The 19,844-nt window shown below is 36.5% G+C and overlaps 1 protein-coding gene across 4 annotated transcripts in view; it reads right to left on the bottom strand.

Annotated features, from left to right (window-relative positions):
• Nucleotides 1-19,844, bottom strand: part of DOCK4 (dedicator of cytokinesis 4) — a 224,333-nt gene that overhangs the window by 54,361 nt on the left and 150,128 nt on the right. For all 4 annotated transcript variants that reach the window (XM_015628388.3, XM_015628389.3, XM_015628386.3 and 1 more), the window contains exons 24-26: nucleotides 12,597-12,724; nucleotides 10,293-10,427; nucleotides 6,198-6,296 (exon numbers count right to left, since the gene is read on the bottom strand). In XM_015628388.3, the coding sequence (XP_015483874.1) occupies nucleotides 6,198-6,296; nucleotides 10,293-10,427; nucleotides 12,597-12,724 (362 nt within the window). The remainder of the gene's footprint in view (nucleotides 1-6,197; nucleotides 6,297-10,292; nucleotides 10,428-12,596; nucleotides 12,725-19,844) is intronic.

Below are 19,844 nucleotides of genomic sequence, written 5' to 3'. Positions count from 1 at the left end.
TCATCTCCTATGTCATGTAACTCACTAATAAATAACAAAACTATTCCCCTCAGCACATTTTTTTCAGTTTTGCTTTTTACAAATAAAACTAACAACAAGAGACCATCTTGATTATGTATGGTACTGCCAGTATTCTTTTAGTATGAAAGTTGAGTCTTTGACAACACGAAGAGCATGAGGCAAGTGATATAAACACATCTAACAGAATCAGTGCAGTACCTGACCTTGAAATGTTTGGTATTCATTCTGCCCACATCACTTGTAAAGAGTTACCCCGAAACACAGATGAGCTGAAGATACCAATAATTTTGAACACCTAAATACGCACTCAAGTGCATTTATCAAAGTGTAGATGACAGGCATTGCACAACAGATGTCTTTCATTAGAGAATCACTGTATAATCACTGTATGGGGACAAATACAGGCACTGGGTAAGGCAGATGAGATCCCCACACCCACCCACCAGAGAAGATTACATAAAAGAGACAACCTGTTTTCTGAGCAAGATGCCAAAAAATTATTTGTACTAAAGAGTATAAACGATAGTCACTGCAGATAATGTACTGTTTGAAAGCAGGTGACCAGCTTTACAGATAAACAAGTACCTCTCCCTACAAACAACACACTTATTCCAGACCATTTTTCTATGGCTTTGCACCTTGTACTTAAGTGCCTTTTTATTTTGCAGAGGTTACCTCTCTCCCCTGGGAAGTAATCCCACAATATGGCAATACCTTGAATGTTGCACAATAACATCCCAGATTCTTCCATGTTCCCTTTTTATCTGTTATCATGATGCTGCTTTTAAGGATCTCACCAGTGGAATGCTGAACTGAAGAGGCCAAATGGCTGTTATTGGGTAACCATAAAAGCATGCAGTAGTTTGAAGATTTAAAGCCCAAGGGCTGTGTTAGGTGTAAGCTTAGCACCTTTGAGATAGCTTGTTCCCAAGTCATTAATAGTCAGAAAGGAAAATCGAATGTCCTTCATTTCTTTGAGTAACTAGGCTAGAATCGAAATACATTTTTTTTATTCCAAGCAAACTTTAAAACAAAGCAAATGTAGACACTGGCATTAAATTTTGAATCATTAATACCAGGCTAATGGTTTCTAATTTTCACTGAAAAAATAAAAAATTGTGTCACCAATATAGTGATATTAGATGCAAAACATAGATTCAGCAACAGATTTTAACATTTATAAAACATTTTTGCCGGCAGTATAAGTGAGCTAACATTTGGTTGGTTGAGTACAGATAGAATTAATGTCTCATATGTCTTGTATCTTAAAAGACAAAAAGGAAGTAAGTAATTTTGTCCTTTTACATACTCTAAATACCATCTCTTAATATTCCTACCTAATCTACATAAAGTCTAGTCCTATTTGTAAAATAATACTAGATAGTACTATAAAGTTTAGTACTAATTTACACCACTTAAATAACTTCACACCCAAAGGATGGGATGCCATCCAGAGGGACCTGGACAAGCTCAAGAAGCAGGCTGGTGGGAATGTCATGAGTTTTAACAGGAACAAATGAAAGGTGCAGCTGCTGGGTCAGGGCAAACCCCAGAATCACAACAGGTTAGGGAGGAACAGATCCAGAGTGGCCCTGCCAAGAAGGACTTGGGGTGCATGAGAGGATGGACATGAGCAGGCAAAGTGCCCTCCCAGCCCAGAAAGCCAATTGTATCCTGGGCTGCATCAAGAGCAGTGGGGCCAGCTGGTCAGGGGAGGGGATTCTGCCCCACTGCCCCACTCTGGTGAGAGCCCACCTGGAGTGCTGCATCCAGCTCTGGGGCCCCATCACAGGAAGGACAGGGACCTGCTGGAGTCCAAATGAGACTACCAAGATGGTTAGAGGAAAGAAGTACCTTTCCAAAAGTGAGAATTGGGATTGTTCAGCCTGGACAGGGAGAGGGTGACCTAATAGAAGCCCCTCCAGTATCTGAAAGGAGCCTGCAAGAAAGATGGGGAGAGACTATTTAAACAGGCATGTAGTGACAGGACAAGGGGGAATGGCTTCCAACTGAAAGACAGTAGGTTAGATTAGATATTAGGAAAAAAGTCTTTACTGTGAGGATAGTGAGGCGCTGGGACAGATTACCCACAGAAGTTGTAGAAGCCCCATTTCTGAAAGTGCTCAAGGCCAGTCTGGATGGAGCTCTGAGCAACATGGTCTAGTGGAAGGTGTTCCTGCCTGATCTTTAAGCTTCCTTCCAACCCAAACCATTCTATGGTTCTATGATTAAAGAATATAATATTGTCGTTTGGTTTTCCTCAAGCAGCAGTATTTGCTTAATGAAACTTTCAAACTGTGATTAAGTGAGAAGCACAGCCTCCTGAAGGACTGAAGGAAGACTATCTATTCATTTAACCAAAAACTGCCTTGGAATTTCTTTGCACATTTCTCAGTATGTATGCAAGGCAGATCAGACTCTTTATTGGATCTCTCAGGACACAATAAATAAATAAATAATCCAATAAAGCATTTTCCTTTGGGTCAACAGTCCACTTTGAGTCCACTAACTGCTTCAAAATGATGTTCCATTGCTTTGATTAACGCTGTAGGATTATCAGGTTACATGGTATCAAGGTTTTGTAGAGCATCCAGAGTGCCAAATACCGATAAGAAAGAGGATGTTTTCACAGTGAGCTGTCACTTCCTGGGCAACTGACCCATCCCTTGGCCACTTCCTTTCCCAAATCTTCTTTGCTTCACTGTTTTCTTAATCTACACCAGAAGCCTCCTAAATGAGTGGCTTTAGAACTACCCCTCTGCCCCAACACTCATCCTTTCAGAAGTGCCACGTGTGAGTGGATGTTGGTGCACAGCAGGGGAAGGATGGCAGCTAAAACTGAGCTTCTCCACCAGGGACACTCCTGTGCCTGGTGCCTCTGTCTCCCATGGGCCTCTGTCCCAGGAGCCACTAGGGAACAGTGGAATAAACTCCACCTGGCATTAGGGTTTGGCACCCACCCCACCCTGCTCAGGCTCCTAGAGCTGGAAGAGAGGGATGACAACCAGTAGGATTTACACCCATCCCTATGAAATATTACCTTTTCCTTCATCAAATTTTTGTTCTGACACATTATGCAGGGTACACTCCCAATGGATAAAAACTAAGCCTTCTGGTAGATGCTTACTTCTTTTGTCTTCTAATCTATTAAGTAAAAACCCCAAACACATCGATCAAAACAACCTTGCTGTGATCAAAGCTGCATTGTGCTAACATACAGTTTTTTGCATTCACTTTTCCACTGATCTTCTCCTATTAATAACTTCCACTGTTACCTTTTGTCATAAATTATATTTGAGCTTTTCCACAGCAGCAAATATCCGCCTACAAGGGTGCCTCTGTTCTATAAATTACTGTAAAATATATTTACTAGAAGTAGAAAGCATTTTGTGCTAAACAAAAAGAGCATACCTTTAAAATAATATTGAAAGGAAGCATTTAAAATTACTATCTTGTTGAAGTCAGGGTTTCAAAAAGTGAGCGAAGCATAGTGCCTAGTTCTACCACTCAGCCATGAAACCCCTGTCAGTTCTTTTATACTTCATTTGCATGTTTTCAAATATAAAATGTTTTTCCTATCTTCTGCTTTGAGTGGAAAAAGCCTCTCTTAAAAAACTGACAAAACAGTCACCGTGTCAATTACTTAAGATAAATATATTTACAAAATAGAGGGAATATTTCCATAAGCAGCCACCTGTTTAAGGCATCACTCAGATACATGTCATACAAATATGTGTACATATCATTCCTTCAAAGTCTCCATTTTGCTTTTCTTTCTTTAACAAGCTGGAAACAGCCTTTAGTAAGTTTGGTAGAGACTGCTTTAAAAAAAAACACAAACTGCAAAAGCTTTGCAAGTAATTTCGTCAGTGAATTTTTGTTTGGAGAAGTTGTTTGGTAGGAGTATTTTTATTAATCTCAGATGTATCACAAATGCTGTGCAAATGCTGTGCAAATGCTGTGCAATTCATGCAAGTATTGACATGGTCACCTTGAGAATTAGTCTGGAAGAAAGATGAATTGCCATGTGGTATCAGTGCCTAATCATTTACTATAGATATAGAGGTATAGATATAGATATAGAGGTAGCTAAAGCAAAAAAACAGAGCACAAAGCAATTCAAAGGCCTAGGTTACATTCCCTTGTAAACCTCCTATCAGATCTGTAACTCATAACGTGGCTTCAAGGAAGACCCAACTCACTTTGATATCGTTTTGATAGGGACAAAATAAGGAGTCAGAAATACAGAAAGCTGATGGTACTTATCACTGAAATTTAAAACCCAACTAGACACTAGATTAACTAAGGCTACTAATTCAGCTTCTAAAGCATCTCAAATGATCATCATCATCTTATCACTGATATTTCTATCTTTTTAATTTTCATTTATCCATACTGATTGATAAAATTTCCTAAGATATCTTAAAGCAAAGAAAATTCCACACTTGGCAATCAAGCAGAAATATAAAAAAGGAAGTAGCAAGATGGTTTAGATAGCCTAGTCATACAAAATCACCTCATGATTAATAGCGGTGTTGGTCTCACACACTAGCTCTCATCCTTCCCTCTTGCTCTCAGTGATATTTAATATTTCCAAGTGAGGGGAAAAAACCAATATATTATTTAAGATTCGGAAGAAAAGAAATGCTGCATTGATGATGATCAGACAACTACCACTGAATCACTGGTTGAGCTGATGCTGATTCAATAAGATCTAAAGGGAAATAACAAACTCTGGACTCAAATTCTTAAGACCTCTGTTGTGATAGATGATGGCACCAGCTACAGCTGCTTTCCATATGTCTCTGCATAATAGTAGGGTATGTGCGTGGGGGGGAATTTAAATGTGTCAAATCAAACACCATTCAAACACTAATTCTAGAGATTTTTCATATTCTAGAAGGAAGAAAAGTCTGAATAAACTCAACACTGTATTATTGATAAAACACATATATCAAACAGAAATAAAGCTTGAAATCTTTAAGAATACCTGTTCAGAACTCACACAAAAGGTAAAATATTTCCACTAAAAATGCCTAGGTTCCACAGTATTTACTAAAAATTGGCTAAGGATAGCAACTATGCTAGGTGAAAACAGATGCTTATATAAAAATTGTTCACCCTATGCAACTCCTAGGTAGTGCTCTTGATTTATGATAACTTCTTAGCCACGTTTTCTATCTGTCAAGCTCTACATGACCATCTCACTCAAAGAAAAGGCACTCACAAATGGTATGCTCTCTTCAGCTTTAAGCAGCTATCATCAGGAATTTAAGTAAATCTGAAATTGCACCATGACTAGACTCCCCTCTTCAGGGCAGTACTTGAGTATATCAAATGGTAATTGAGGAGTAACACCTAAAATATATTATCACATTAAGATATGATTACTGGCTGAATAACATGTATTAATGCTTACTCAAGATTTTTTCATGTGCATCAAATTTGGTATTATATAACTCTCCAGGATCCAGGAAAGTAGAAATCTTAGTGTATACATTTATGCAGGAAATCTTAACTTCAAGAATTTTTTTTTTAATCCCACCACTCCTCCCTAAAGGAAATTAAAATGTTGTATCTCAACAAACCCAGTAACTCAATTAATGAAACTGGTAGAAGCTGCCTTAAAAGACCTCCACAGCAACTCTTTTCTATGATTGAAATGAGCAGACAGATATTGTAAGTCTGACACATCCTCCTGCCAGTGGACGTGCTGCACAGCTAAGAAAAATGAAGAGATAGTTGATTATGCATTTCTCAAACTGCATGTTTGCTATTGCCATACATAATTTAATGAATGAAAAAAATAAGCAAGTATAATAAGCCAAACATAAAATTCCCCAATCGCTTGACAGTAAGAATCAAACAAGAGCAGTGCAACCTTAGACTGACAACATTTTTAAAAGAGGTTTGGAGGCTAAGTTCATGGCTTTAAAGCAATTTTATAGTTCCCTCCATCTATCTTCTCCCTGCTGTCAATGTAGAAGCAATAACCCCACTCCAAGAATGGACTCAAGTTCCCAAGAAGAGCTGTGCAACAGTTAGCTAATCTGTAAAACACATTGCATTTAAATACTGAAGTGATTGATCAAAGCACAGGGATATCTCAAAGGGAGATAAATCAAAAAGAGAAATAAAAAGGCCTAAGCAAGTGGAAAAACAGTTCTGTTACTCACCCTCAGATCTTCCTTTGTGTTGAAGCTATCAAGAAGCTGTTGATAATGTCTATCAGTCATTTGTCGCAAGAGTGACAATAAACAGGAGACAAATTCTCCCTGTTCAGATAAGCCAAGAGGAGAAATATTATAATGTTTTCTGCACTTGAGCTTGAACTCTTATAGTATAAACACTTCAAAATAATTAACAAATGCAAGGGAAATTAATCCACAATTAGGCTTCAACTCCACATTTTATGAAAATACATTGATTGCACTTCCTTCCCTTTTAAGGAAATATTTTTCCCTAAATGGATTTTACTTGCTTAGAAAAATCAATTTTAAATAGTTCCAGCAGAGCTAAACCAGTAAAATTTTTATTTGTGATTTGTTTTCCTTGTATCTGTTTTTAAACAAATTACTTAGACTGCTAAAATTACAACCTCTTTAATCAACTCAGCTTTGAAACAGATATAAACAAACATATTTTGCAAGAATTCTGGGAAGAATGCTATTGTTTTCCTTTAGGGAAGAAATGACTGGAATTAGCTGGGTATTTTTAAAAACAGTCTGCCATCTCAAAAAGCCAAGATTTGTCAAAAAACACATTCATTTGTAGGACTGAAAAAACTTCAAAAATGTTTTGATCATAAATTTCTTTGGGCTTACGGAAGAATTTCTCATTGAAAGAGCAGAGAACTTCACTGGGTATCTCCAGTGAGCAGTCAACCAACCAAGACATGATAGGGAGGAACAAGTTCTCCCATTCACCCTTTTTTCCTGTGTGCTTACTCACTTTTTGGACTGGGAAGAAACACTGAATGGTATCAGTCAGGTCTGACTGCAGAATGGATGACGACAGGAAAGAGTCAAAGGTGTGGTTTGCATCCCAATGCTTAGAAGGAACAATTCTGAAATCTTACAAGCTTGCTAAAAAATGGGAAATATATTTCTGCCTGTACCAGGAATGCAGAATGAGACTGAGAAAACAGATATGTGATAACAGTGCTTTAAAATGGTGTCTTTTATTGGTTTGCCAAGTCAAATTTTAGGAAGATTTCCCTCCATCTTTCATTAAAAACAGAAAATAAGATTAAAATTAAAAAGTGTGTTTTCACAGGAATCTCAGAACAGCTGTTCTGGATTTTACATTGGAAGGCCTAATTCATTTGTGATTATACCTGCTACACTTGGTCATGTGTGAGGTGGTGGCTTTCCCTGGCAACGTGGTGATACTTCTACACTGAAGTAATGATTCTAAATTTCTCACTTCCTCTTGTTTTACAGTAAACATAGCATTCATAGAAACATAAAATCACAGTCTCAGAACAATATCCTAAGGCTACAAAATCTCTAAATATTCATGCTCTGGGCATAAACAAAGGTTACAGCTGCTGTCCTGTAAGTATCTGTATACCCAATTGCTAGCTTGAGTGACAAAATTCCTTTCCTGCCTAGGCATTTTAAGCAGTCCTTTTTAATCACCTTTCTTCTATGTTCCCACATTTGTTTCAACTTATATAGTAGTATATTAAAATCACAACTTATTATAGAGAACTGTACTATTACAGCTGACAGATTAGTGTTAAAAAAGTATCAACTTCAGCTAATTGTTAACTGACTTCTAAATCTGAGCTTTTAATTTGAATGTAGGTAGCTATACAGGCTGGTTTTTAAAATAGCAATGCACATTCAACTTCATTTGTTGAACTCAACAGAAGAATGTATGTTGTAGGATTTCTGTCAGTGTTGGCCACAGATTAACTTTCAAATCATGCACCAAAGCAAATTCCACACATATAATCTTGATACAAAAACATACAGGGTCCAATTCCAGTGTCAAAATATATTAAAATCATTCAGGTAAATTCCTAAAGTAATTTTCTGTGTCTTATTTAAGGAGCCCATTATTAAAAGCCATGGAGCTTTCAATTAAATTGTAGTTCATGTAGCTTCTGAGCAACTGAACTATCAAGATCTGAAATCAATTTAAAAGTATTTTAAATTTAAAATTTCAATTTAAGTTCACTTTAATTGGACTGCTTTCTTCCAATTCTTTAGATGCAAATGCATTTTTTTTCTTAAGGAAGGTCTAATTCAGTGACAAACCAAACCAGAAATTTCATTTCCACCATTGCATTAAATTCCATGCTTGTCAATGCATCATCTGTAACACTGACACTCTGAAGCCGTGTTCTGCTTCATGCTCAGTTTAAAGCATCACACACATCTTGCAGGTTACCATCAAACAAGACTGTTCACTGAAAGTTAAATGGTGTTATCCAGGTACCAAAGCTGCCTGAAAGAAATGGTGGAGTCCTGGCAGCACAAAGCCCGGTGCTGCCAGATTTGATGCTGTTTATGAAGAAAAAGAGCAACACATGGGCCTAGGAGACCACACTCAGATGGGTTTGGGACTAATTCCACAAGGAAAACTATGTCTCATTCAAAACTATGACAGAATTTTATCAAGTGTGGTCCCATGGTACATCTCACAAAGAACTTTTAATGACACATGCAGCTTGAAATAATGGTAACATACTGGAACAGACTCTACTGCTGCACTCCCATTGAGTACTTTATCATACGTGCTCTACAAATAGTTCCAAGAATCTGGCTCCATGTGCTGCCAGAAGCCCATACTGCATGATATTTCTACATAAATGTATATAATTGCCTTATGCTGTGCTGTGAGTCACTTCCACATTAAGTATTCTTTGGGAGCCTGCAGTGACAATAACATAGCTCTTCTGATGCACAAAAAAGAATTTTGCAACTTGAAAGCACTTTCAGAGTCTAATTTTTTATGGTGCAAAAGAATTAGGCTGCCATGGTGTTTAATGAAAACTTAATCTGCAATGGGACAGCTCAAAAGAAACCAATAAGATCAGAGCTTTGCTACACTAACAATTTAACACTACCACCCTTTCTTCAGCTTAGATTTTCCTGTGGTAGCCGGATATGCCACACCACACACATTTGCAATTTTGTAATTTAAAGAAAAAAAACTTCCAAACTCGTAGATGCAAATTGCTGTTGAACCACAGTGATTAAAATGTGATGTTATCCCATTACAGAGCTTGGTCAGCTCCATAAAATACTCCATATACACTTTGCTCTCTGTGGGTCTAAAGTTAAAAAGAAAACAAGAAAAAACCCCCAACAACACATTTTTTCTGCAGCTATTAAATGATTTTGAAATGTTTGATCTCAGAGGAAATTCTAGTTTGAAAAGCAACCCCCTATTCATTAACAAAAACTGTTGCAGTGTAAACACCGAGCAATTAGTTAATAAATGTATAATGAGATTATAAATCACTCAGCATAGTATGTTTTCTGCACAAAATGCTAACCCCTCACATCTTGGGGTCACATCCCTGGCTATATTAGAACCAATTTTCCCTTGAAAAGCAAAGTGAAAACCTTGCTGCAAACAAAGCAAAATAACACTTCATTTTATTTGATCAGTGCTCATCAGACTTTTCTGTAAATGCCTGTATTTCAACCTTCTAATTTCCATGAGTTGTTATAGCAGGTTCACCAAAACATCATTTGCTAATCTTCTAAATCTATCCTGTATGCTCAGCTTCATGTGACAAAAACAAAGCTCAAATACTCAGCCCAGAGAACAACAAAATGCTTCTCAAGTAATAAATTTAGATTAGTACAAGTTATCACAGATTCTGCAGGCATCTTTAGAGCTGTTTCATAATGAAAAAATGTATGCCTTTTAGGAACTATTATTGATCGATACTCTTCTATTTTCAGGAATTCAAACTGAAGGAGAGTTTCAGAAAGCTATCATATTGCAAACAAAAGGAACATACTGAAATCATTACTAACCTGAAAGTCTCAAAAGAAATGTTATCTTTTGGGCTTGTTTTTTTGCTTTGCTTTGGGTTTTTTTTGGTCAAAGTCTATAAATAAACTTAATGAAAAAAATTGCTCTTTCCACTAAAAATGAGTGGAATGCAAGAAAGGTTTTCATTGTCTTCCTCATTCTCTCTTTTATACACAAAGTCTAACACCATGAATTACAACATAAAGACAACATATTCACAAATCTAATAGTCCAACCAGTGACAATTGTGAGCTCTTTCACTGCAAGAAACTTACAGTCACATCTTGAAACTGGAGGCGCAGAGCAGAGCCTGATGGTTGTGGTCGGCTGGTGATCTCTAGTATGGTCCTTAACAGAATATCTAGCAGACTGTTTACAATCACATCAATTTCTTCCAGGACTGATTTTTCCTTAAATAATAAATAAAACATTTAAGATTTTAAAAGAGAAATATGACCACAAGCATAATTCCTTTGATGCAATTTTAGAAACAAATTACAGTTTCATTATGAACACAACATTCAAGAAACCAGGACTATTCTGTAATTCAGAAATTGTTTCATTCATTCATTTTTCCCAAAAAATTTTCCATTAATTACACCACAGAGGATGTTTACAGGGATGACTTGGAATATGTAAGTATTCATCGAATTAGCACAGCTCTATTTTCAGTTGACGTTTGGAAGAAAGCAGTAAATAATACATGAAAACTTTCTGGGCAAGATTTTCACAGGTAACACTCATCTATCTTCTGGGGAAATTGCCAAGAAAGGCTTAAAATCCAAAAAGCAAAATCCTGTTTTACACTTTGAAACTATCACCAGAAATAAGCAGATGGTGCTCAACCTTCAGGACCTGCTTAATCCGTAAGGTGCAGCTACATCCCTTCCCAGCAGCTGAGTAGCACAAATAAATTAGTCATTTATGTGAGCCCACAACTGCTTGTACACAACATCAAAACAAAGGAATCAAAGCATTCACTGCCAAAACAGACCATGAATACCTCAGTTACCAGCATGAAAACACTTGATAAAGTCAAGTTGTAGTTACTTCTCCTTTTTAATTCAGATAGAAATGTTTTCCCTGCTTCAAGACTGTTTTAAGTCTCCACTGCAGCAGAAACCATCTTAAGCTGAGCAATTTTATCCATTGTTTAACATGGCTTTTTACAGAAAGGAACACTTCGTAATCAAATGCACACAACCAAGCTAAAACTCAACTGACAAATAAATAGATCAGCTTTACTGACACTGAGATATTGGAGTGATTTGAATTTTTTCTTCTGTTTAATTTTTCTTCCTAGGCACCCTAAGGCATATGATTCGTAACAAAACTCAAAATTTCTTTTTGGGCTCAAGTTGAATCTACTGTCAAGCCATGTTCTCTGTCACTTCATCTAGCATCAAAGAGTTGTTAAACTGGCTTCTTAGGAAAACAGACAATACACAGCACATTTAGGAACTGCATCCACCATGAGGACCCTTCTCTTTACTACTACAAACTACTTTTGGAATGAACAACAGCTTTAATTTTCAAAGCTGCCCTTACTGCAAATTCACTTGTTCCCTCAGTCTCTAAATTATCTTGATTTTAACAGAAGGACTGAAGTTCTGTACTGATGTACCAAAAAACATGTCAAAGTCACCAGGTTGCTAACAGTCTCAATTACTCAAAGAATATTAAATGTAGTATCTGCATATCCTGAACATTCAGGAGAGTTTTATGTAGATATAACTTGTAATTGTGTACATCTCAGGTCTCATGACTCCAAATGGAAGATGTTCTGAAATTCAGATCAGATATGTGAACCTTTCTCCCAGTCCAATACCACAGGTCTGCCTTAGTATCTATCACTTTATCTTGTGATGAGGTTCTATGCTCCAGGTCCCGAAGCAGCTGGAAGGAATACGTTGTTACAGTGCCAAAGGTGCAAGCCACGTCCATTATCAAAGCACTGACAGAACAACTTTAATTGCTGAGAGTGGTATGAAATGAAGAAGCACGTAAAGGAGCTCTCACTAATGCATCACAAAGTAATGTGGCCTTGACATGCATGTATTGCACTAATTGCAGGCAATGCCTGGTTTTAATTGTCTTACATCCTATTGTCTGTCAGAACCTATCATCACCTTCCCATTTGCAATACACCTGTCTAAGCGTGCTCTCCTATGCAGCTTTCACACATTCATTCACAAACATCAGAAATCAGCCACAAAGTTTATCAACTAACAGCCAAGTGCAACCCCCCCTGCAATACTCATATCAATCTCTTTACCTATATCCTGTGTCCCCTAAGAATATACAGCCCACAACAGAAAATGATCCTAAAAGAAAATAGACATTTCTTTCCAACACAACACTCAAGAAGTGCAAAAGCTTGTCAGACATCATGTGACACAATTAAAATACTCATGTATGGAAAGAAAAGGGTCATGAAAAAAATCAAAATGACACATTTATGTAGATTCATTTCAGAAAGAACTCTTTAAAATGCTCTTGGACAAGGTCCAGTTTGTGTCATTAAATGTCACTGAGCCATATAAAGAAGTTCAAGTGGATATGACATGGTGTTTACTCACTGAGCTGTTCTTCTTGATGAGGCAAAATATGTTGCTAAGGATACGGGCACACATTATTAGGTCCTTCTGCTCCTGTAAATGCATGTGGAGATGATGTAAAACTACTGGAAGAAGAATGCATCGAGAATCTGGAAAAAATTAAAAATTCAATGAATAGGAGCTCTCATAGAGTAATTTAATTTTAATACATATATAAAATATGTCTTCAGTCCAAAAATATTGAAGAATATATTCTAAGCAGAAGCTTTTGCTTGCTTTAACCAACATTTTTGACAAGCAGAAGCTTTTATTTCACATCATAAGCAAATGTTCGAAGAGGAAACAATAGGCTGTAAACCACTATATTTTATCATGGATGAAGAAAAACACCGCTGTGTGGTGGTGGAATATGCTACATATAAAAGAAATTTTAAGTATTTATTGAACTGTCATCCAAAATAAAATAATACAAAATAAAATAAAACCATGAGAATTTATGCTCTAGTGTTCCTGCCACGTGACAAGATCCATTTATACACCAAAGTTATGACAGACTTCATCAGGAACTTATGTTATTCTACAGACATAAGAATATTTGTATATGTCTGTAGAATAACAGATGTAGAATAATAGAAAAAATGTTATTTTACAGACAAGCAGCAGTATTTTCAGGTTTCTTTCTGAATTTTCACCTTTCCAGATTCCTCACTCCTACTGAGTATGAGCAACTTAGACAATTGATGTTGACATAAAATAATTTGCCTTTCCACTATTTAATTTTCTAGTCACAGTTCTTTGGTGTTATTTGCAGTCCTGAATTCGCTCAAAATTATGCAAGAACATCATTAACATGCTACTTATTTCTGCTTCCTTTTATTACAATTAAAGACAATATTAAGTGGGAAGAACCCTAATACTTACACTTGTGATAACACTTTAAACACCTATTCACAACTTGATAAATGGGAAGGATATTACCTTTCTTCGTCTTGTTGTTGTTTTAAAATCTTTTCCATAATTAAGAAATTATATTCCCATAGAAATGTACTTGAATAATTTCCTCTATTAAAATTTTAATTATTATAAGCTGCATTATAATAATATATTCATCTGCTCCCTTTGTTCATTAATGCAATTATGTGTTAAAAATTGATTTCTCTAGCTGGAAAATTACTCTTTTAAAACAATTTTGCCAAGCAGGTATTATTTGTGGATTACACTTTCTATAAACACTTTTTTCTCCCTCAATTATTTCCTCTATTTTTTCCATGAGGGAGAAGAAGATTTATTTATTCTGAGATTTTATTTGTTTAATGTTTTTTTCACTTACTGAAACACAGCACTAATCTTGTTATGTTTTACTATTCCCTTGTTTTCGCCGTCTAGTCATCTGTATAACAAGACAAATCATATGGGCAAGCCCATTTGTACACACTATTTAAGTATGCTCTTATTTTTGAGATAAAACCTTGCCTACTCTTTTAGAAATGGGTGTTTCATACTTATTATTAATTCAGGTGTACCTGAATTTTCTTTTCCTACTGAAGAAAATAATAAACAAAGGCAGGAAGGCAGTAGGCAAATGACCACCAGTCAACTGAAAACCAGCGGTACAAAAACACAACACTGGACAATAAACTCCCTCTCTCCAGTGACTCTTTATTTCTGCAAATGTCTCAGCAGGTTTTCATCAGGACTGGCCTGAGACTTCCTGTCTGCCTGTGGCACCACAAATGTGGGAAGTGTCTCAACAAAACCAAGGCAGCATCTTCTTTTTCTCTACCTCATAACTTGGCTTAGCCAAGTGTTGTCCCCAGTGTTCTGAGATGCCAAGTGTTCACAGCTGCCACTGACCCATCCACTGCAAGACTTCTAGGGTCAGAGGCTAACTGGGCAGGGAAATGGTGAACGTGCAGACCTGGGGTTAGAAAAGTGACACCTTCTGATCCCCACTGCTAAATCTTCTTATTGATTCCTGCTGGATGAAAAAACACAGCTAATGCCTTCAGCTGAAGCAATAAAGCAGGACCTTTCTATTTGTATAAAAAAGACTCAGGGGGTGGCTCCTTTTCCCTGCTCTTTGGCCTTACTTGTATTGGATTCTTGACTATCTGGCAATCCAGCATCAAGAGACAAAATGAAGGGTTCACTGTGTAAACCAGCCTGTGATTCTGTGCTTGGGGTATTTTGCTGGCAAGCAGGTAATAGAAAGCTCAATCCAATCACTACTCAGCTGCACAACTATCACAGAACACTAAAAGAAGCTCTTTGACACATTTCATGTATAGCATGATTGTTTGGGCCACAGCAGCTACAAGTCAAATCCCTCACATCCGAAGGGCAGAAGAGACCAGAAGCAGCCCTGTGCCAAGGTGTTTCTTCTTGGTTAACTCTAGATAGCTTCCAGATGAGCCCACACAGCATTTGGCACCTAACCTCAGGTGCCATCTACTCTGTGCACTGCTAACATGTTAGCACAGCATCATTAACTACATTTTGAAGACCAAAAATCTACATGTAGCAACACTAGACTCATAAATAGCCAACTCTTACACATAATGTGACCTGAGGTAACTCAGGCAAAACTGAGCATCATCATTCAACTGCTTCAAGCATTCCATTTTTGCAAAAGCTTCATAAAATTATCAGGAACTCTGTTTTATCAGACCAAATGGACTAGCGAGAAACATCTTACAATGACTTCCAACTATACATGGGAGGCAGTAGTGGCAGTTTTTGAAACAACCGCCACATATAACACAGCTTTAGCTATACTCCTTATAAGCCCAGAATCTAAATATACTTCTGTCTTGATCTGTTTAGGTGGAGAGATGTAGTGGTATTACAGAGGAGGAGAGCTGGCTCATTCACCTCTGACACAAACCAAGGACTAGGTGAGAAAGTTTGAAGAATATTTGTCTCGGGTTACTCTTCTTCTTGCTAATTGTCAGCTGCAATGTCAGCCACTGGATACAGAAAAATTAATGAGCACAAGGAATGGTGTAATAATCAGAACTCTGAGCCATCAGTCACTGTCCTAATTTTTCTTCTATGCAGGAAGTCAAATTAGCTGACTGTTTAAAATGCTAATATTTGCCCTTTACAAATATTATACAGAAAGACAAGGAAAAAATCATGACACAGAGCTTTTGAAGTATGTGCTTGGCATAATTAGAAAGAGGGCAATCTTAGACTCTGGGCAATCCTTGTGACTTTCCTACACAGCATTAACATTTAATACAAAGAAAGTCTTCTCTCCTTAATTTCCATATAGTGGTAAAGCATCTGCAGAGACATACTTTCTTCAGTCTAGTATATTTTAAAGATTAATTTCTGAAAGATGATGTTAATTACTGTAGCTAAACAGATGGTCAAAGCTTCATCCTGTTTGGAAAAATTGAACCTTTTAAACAAAGAGCACACTCCTTGAACAATAAGAAACAAGGATGTTGCTCTTGGTTTTGGTAGTTTTACTTGAACCATTTAATTTGTTTGGATTAAATACTGGACTTAGGGATGTCAGGAGAAGAAAATTCTTAAGCCAAAAAAGCAGCTATCACTGCAATTCCCAAACCAAACATATATGCCTGTTCTCTGGCTGCATGGACATGTCACTGTTCTCAGAACAGTTAGGAGGGAAACTAACTCACAACTTGTAGACAGGAACTGTTTTCACTTGAAAGAAAAAAATTGCCTGTAGGGCAGAAGGAAAACACAGGCATGGCTCAGAAAGTTCTCCTGTGGCCTAAAAATAAGCCACTGATCAAAAGCATAATTTGCACAGACTGAATTTCTGTATGCACTATGCATCTATCTATCATATAGATATATGTCCACAGGTGTATACAGAGGAACACATGCACAAGCAAATATAATAAATATAATATGCAGAAGAATAGTACATGGCTGTGGAAGGCAAATTAAGCAATACTAATTAATCTGAAAAAGATAATGGAGTTCATGAAAAGAGTGCTATGGATCAATGTGTAAACCCTTTATGTTTTGAAAAGATTTACTCTTTTTTCAAATCTGTGTTAAAGTTTAATGTATTTTAAACAAACTGAATTCAGGATTTGTATCAACACTTTCAATAGCAATAGGCTTTTTGCATTTTTATATCAATCAATTAGCTTGCAGTGATTACTGAGATATCTTACGAGTCTCATTAGTGAGAAGATTTGAGTATTCTGAAAAACAGTGGAATAAGAGGGAAATCATAATACCTAACTTCTAGAATTAAACCTCCTTATCAGCTAACAGTACCATTTCCTGAACTTGCTCATTACTTTTTTTCATTCCCAAAGGAAGTCTTACATGTAACAACATTTTTTACACAAGGCAGTTTAAAGATGTTAAATATCCTTACTGACTGTATCAGGTATTTGTCTCTGAATGACTACTGAAACATCAAGTTTCTTAAATGTACCTTCTCCTGTAATATACAGAATGCCATTCTTAGATGAACTAATTCACTCAATCTCAGAACAAAAACAAAAATATAATTATCATGTCTCCAATCCATTAACTGTGGGATTCTGTGTAATTAAAGAAAACAGCAAAACAAAGAAAAGGAACAGTCATATATGAAATAATCACATTAAAATCAACATATGAAATCAAGTATCAAATTGGGATTTTTCCTAGCTTCATAATATAACTGATAGATCTATATAGTGTAAATGGTCATAGAATTAAAGTTCTCCTCTACTGCTTTGAACAGTTTGCCTCACTAAAAGGAAAAGTCCTATGGAACTACCCTTGCACAGAAGTCCAAATCCTCATGTTTTGGGAAAACACAAAGTTTCTTGCCATGTAACAACAATTTTCATATGGTAAAGCACTGCACCACAGCTTATGAATTAGCTAAAACACAGGCTTTATCAATATGAGGTTTTCTTTTTTGTAGGATTTTACCTATGAACATAATGACTCTACTGCTAACATGTTGACATGTTGTATCAGTGATGATTCCAAAAAAACTCATTCTTTTTTAAGGACAAAACCCAGATGTTCCACTTATGCACCTCACATTTTCACAGCTATTGAATTTGCAAGCTCAAAGAAGTGCCCTTAGATTAAAAAAACAGTTGGAGTTTTGTCAATTCCTGTTTAACCATGTCAAGAAGGACATGGTTCAAGATATGGCTCTCTGTTACTGGCCCTAACTCTTTCCAGCTAAACAGATTTAACTCTTCCTCAAAGGAAGCTGTATTAATATTGAATGCAAAAGAGAAAGCAAACAAGCATGTTAGACTACTGATATATGGGAAATAACAAAGTTAGACTTTCTTCTGGTTACAGGCATATGTAGATCATCAGTTTGGACATTCTTAAAGTTTCAAGAGGGATGAGGCCGAAGACCAAAATACCCAGGAGGCTGGAAGAAAGGCCAAGGGGAAAAAAGTACTGATGAATTTTACCATCAGGAAAATTGTCATCTGTGTCTTTTTAGATAGGTAATGAAGTTAGCTCCAGATAACAGAAAATGCTATCTAAGAAGCACCCTTCTTATTTTCAGATATTTGAATAAATAGTTATTTCCTATGTTCCTTTTACTTCCAGCGCATTAGCTGGCACTGTTGTTTGCAGCATTCATTATCTTCATCTGGCAGACAGAAATCAGTTCTTTTCACAGCAGCAAACCACAACTTCCCCTTAAGATGTACAGTTTACCCTACATAACATAACATAGTGCAGTATTTATTTTTCCCAAGAGGATTTTAATAGGACTTCCTTCTAGGCATGGACTTAGGAAAAGTCTATTCATATTTTTGTATTTTAAAGAGATGAAACATTGATGACAAAGATACAAGACACCAATCTCCACAACACACTTCAACTCAATGATAATCAAAATTTTACACAGTGCAAGTGTTTGTATGACATTTCTCTCATGGACACTGGGAGCTTATATCACTGCCTGATGTTTCTCACATCTGTTTCCCCATGGTCTAAGAAATTTGTATTTTATATGTGTGCAACCCACACTCCTTGCAAACTTTAAGGTTTCATTGCTTTTAAAGCCAAACCAACTCCTTAATAATGAAAATGGATTTCAATAAAAATCTGGGGTTTTTTTACAAAAGAAAGCAAACGTAAAAAAGTTGTCATACAATTGAAAGTAGTTCCAAGAAAGCCCCCAAAGAGTCCTTACATGGCATTAAGTGACTAATTAGGTTCATATAATTGGAGCACCTGTTTAGGCTGACCTGAGATAATGGGAGGAAAATGGCAATGATGCTACCTGGTCTACCTTATTTTTCACTAAGTAGTGTGAAAAATAAAAAATGTAAGTGAGAGCATCCTTAATATTGCTCCATGAATGCCATCATCCAGCCAGAGACTGGAGGTCGGATCTATTGGCACAAGGGAGAGCTAGCTGACCCTTCAGGAGGGGACTCCCAAGGGAGAGGGTAACCTGTTTTCACAGCCAGAATGAAGCCAATTAGCCAGGATGCAGTACTCCTTACCCACTTCTTTCAGCTCATATTTATAAAGTAAAACCACTTTTTAAAAGCTATTGTAAAAAATATGCTCAAAGAACTCTTCATTTTTTTTTTGTAGTATTCCAAAGTATTTATGTATATACTGGTGGTTTTTGCAGGGCTTTCATCACTGTAATGTGTTCACCTTGAATGCTTTAGATGGTAAAAGTAACTGGTCCTACTAAACTCCATCAGCCAATACCCAAGTAGCTCTCAGGGCTATGGGCAAGTAAATAAAGACTTATTAGAATCCTTCTTCTATCGTCTTTTTTTCTATTTTAATTATTTTATTTCAAAATTACTTCATCTCAATTTAATACTTAGTTACTTCTGTGAGTTTCACTTAGAATAGAAACCAAGAATGCTGGGCTCACCACCATTCAGCAGTTGTTTTTTCTGCACAGCAAATAATAATGCTGTTATATATTTTATGCACCAGGCATTACTCACATTTGTGTAGTATTTTTATGCTGCATTAAAAAATGGAGGGTCCAAAGTGTTCAACTAGCAAACACAAAACATGAGTTAATGGGTGAGAGTCTGTCTGCTGAACTGTCCCCAAAGAAGAGGAAAAGGAGAAAAATAATTTTAGCAAAGTTTTTCCTTGTAATTACTTAAAAAGCATAAGGCAAACTTCCTTAACCAACAGTATTGCCAGTAGATTAAAAAAAAACCAAAACATATTTTTGAGTCTTTGCCCTGAAAAATGAATCACTAAATTCAAAAAACTGTACTTTTGTAAATGAGCAGCTTATACAGAGCAGTGCTTCGAGAATTGTTCCTT

This window comes from Parus major, chromosome 1A (genome assembly GCF_001522545.3).
Source record: "Parus major isolate Abel chromosome 1A, Parus_major1.1, whole genome shotgun sequence".
NCBI lineage: Eukaryota > Metazoa > Chordata > Aves > Passeriformes > Paridae > Parus > Parus major.
This window is presented reverse-complemented; position numbering and strand designations above follow the sequence as displayed.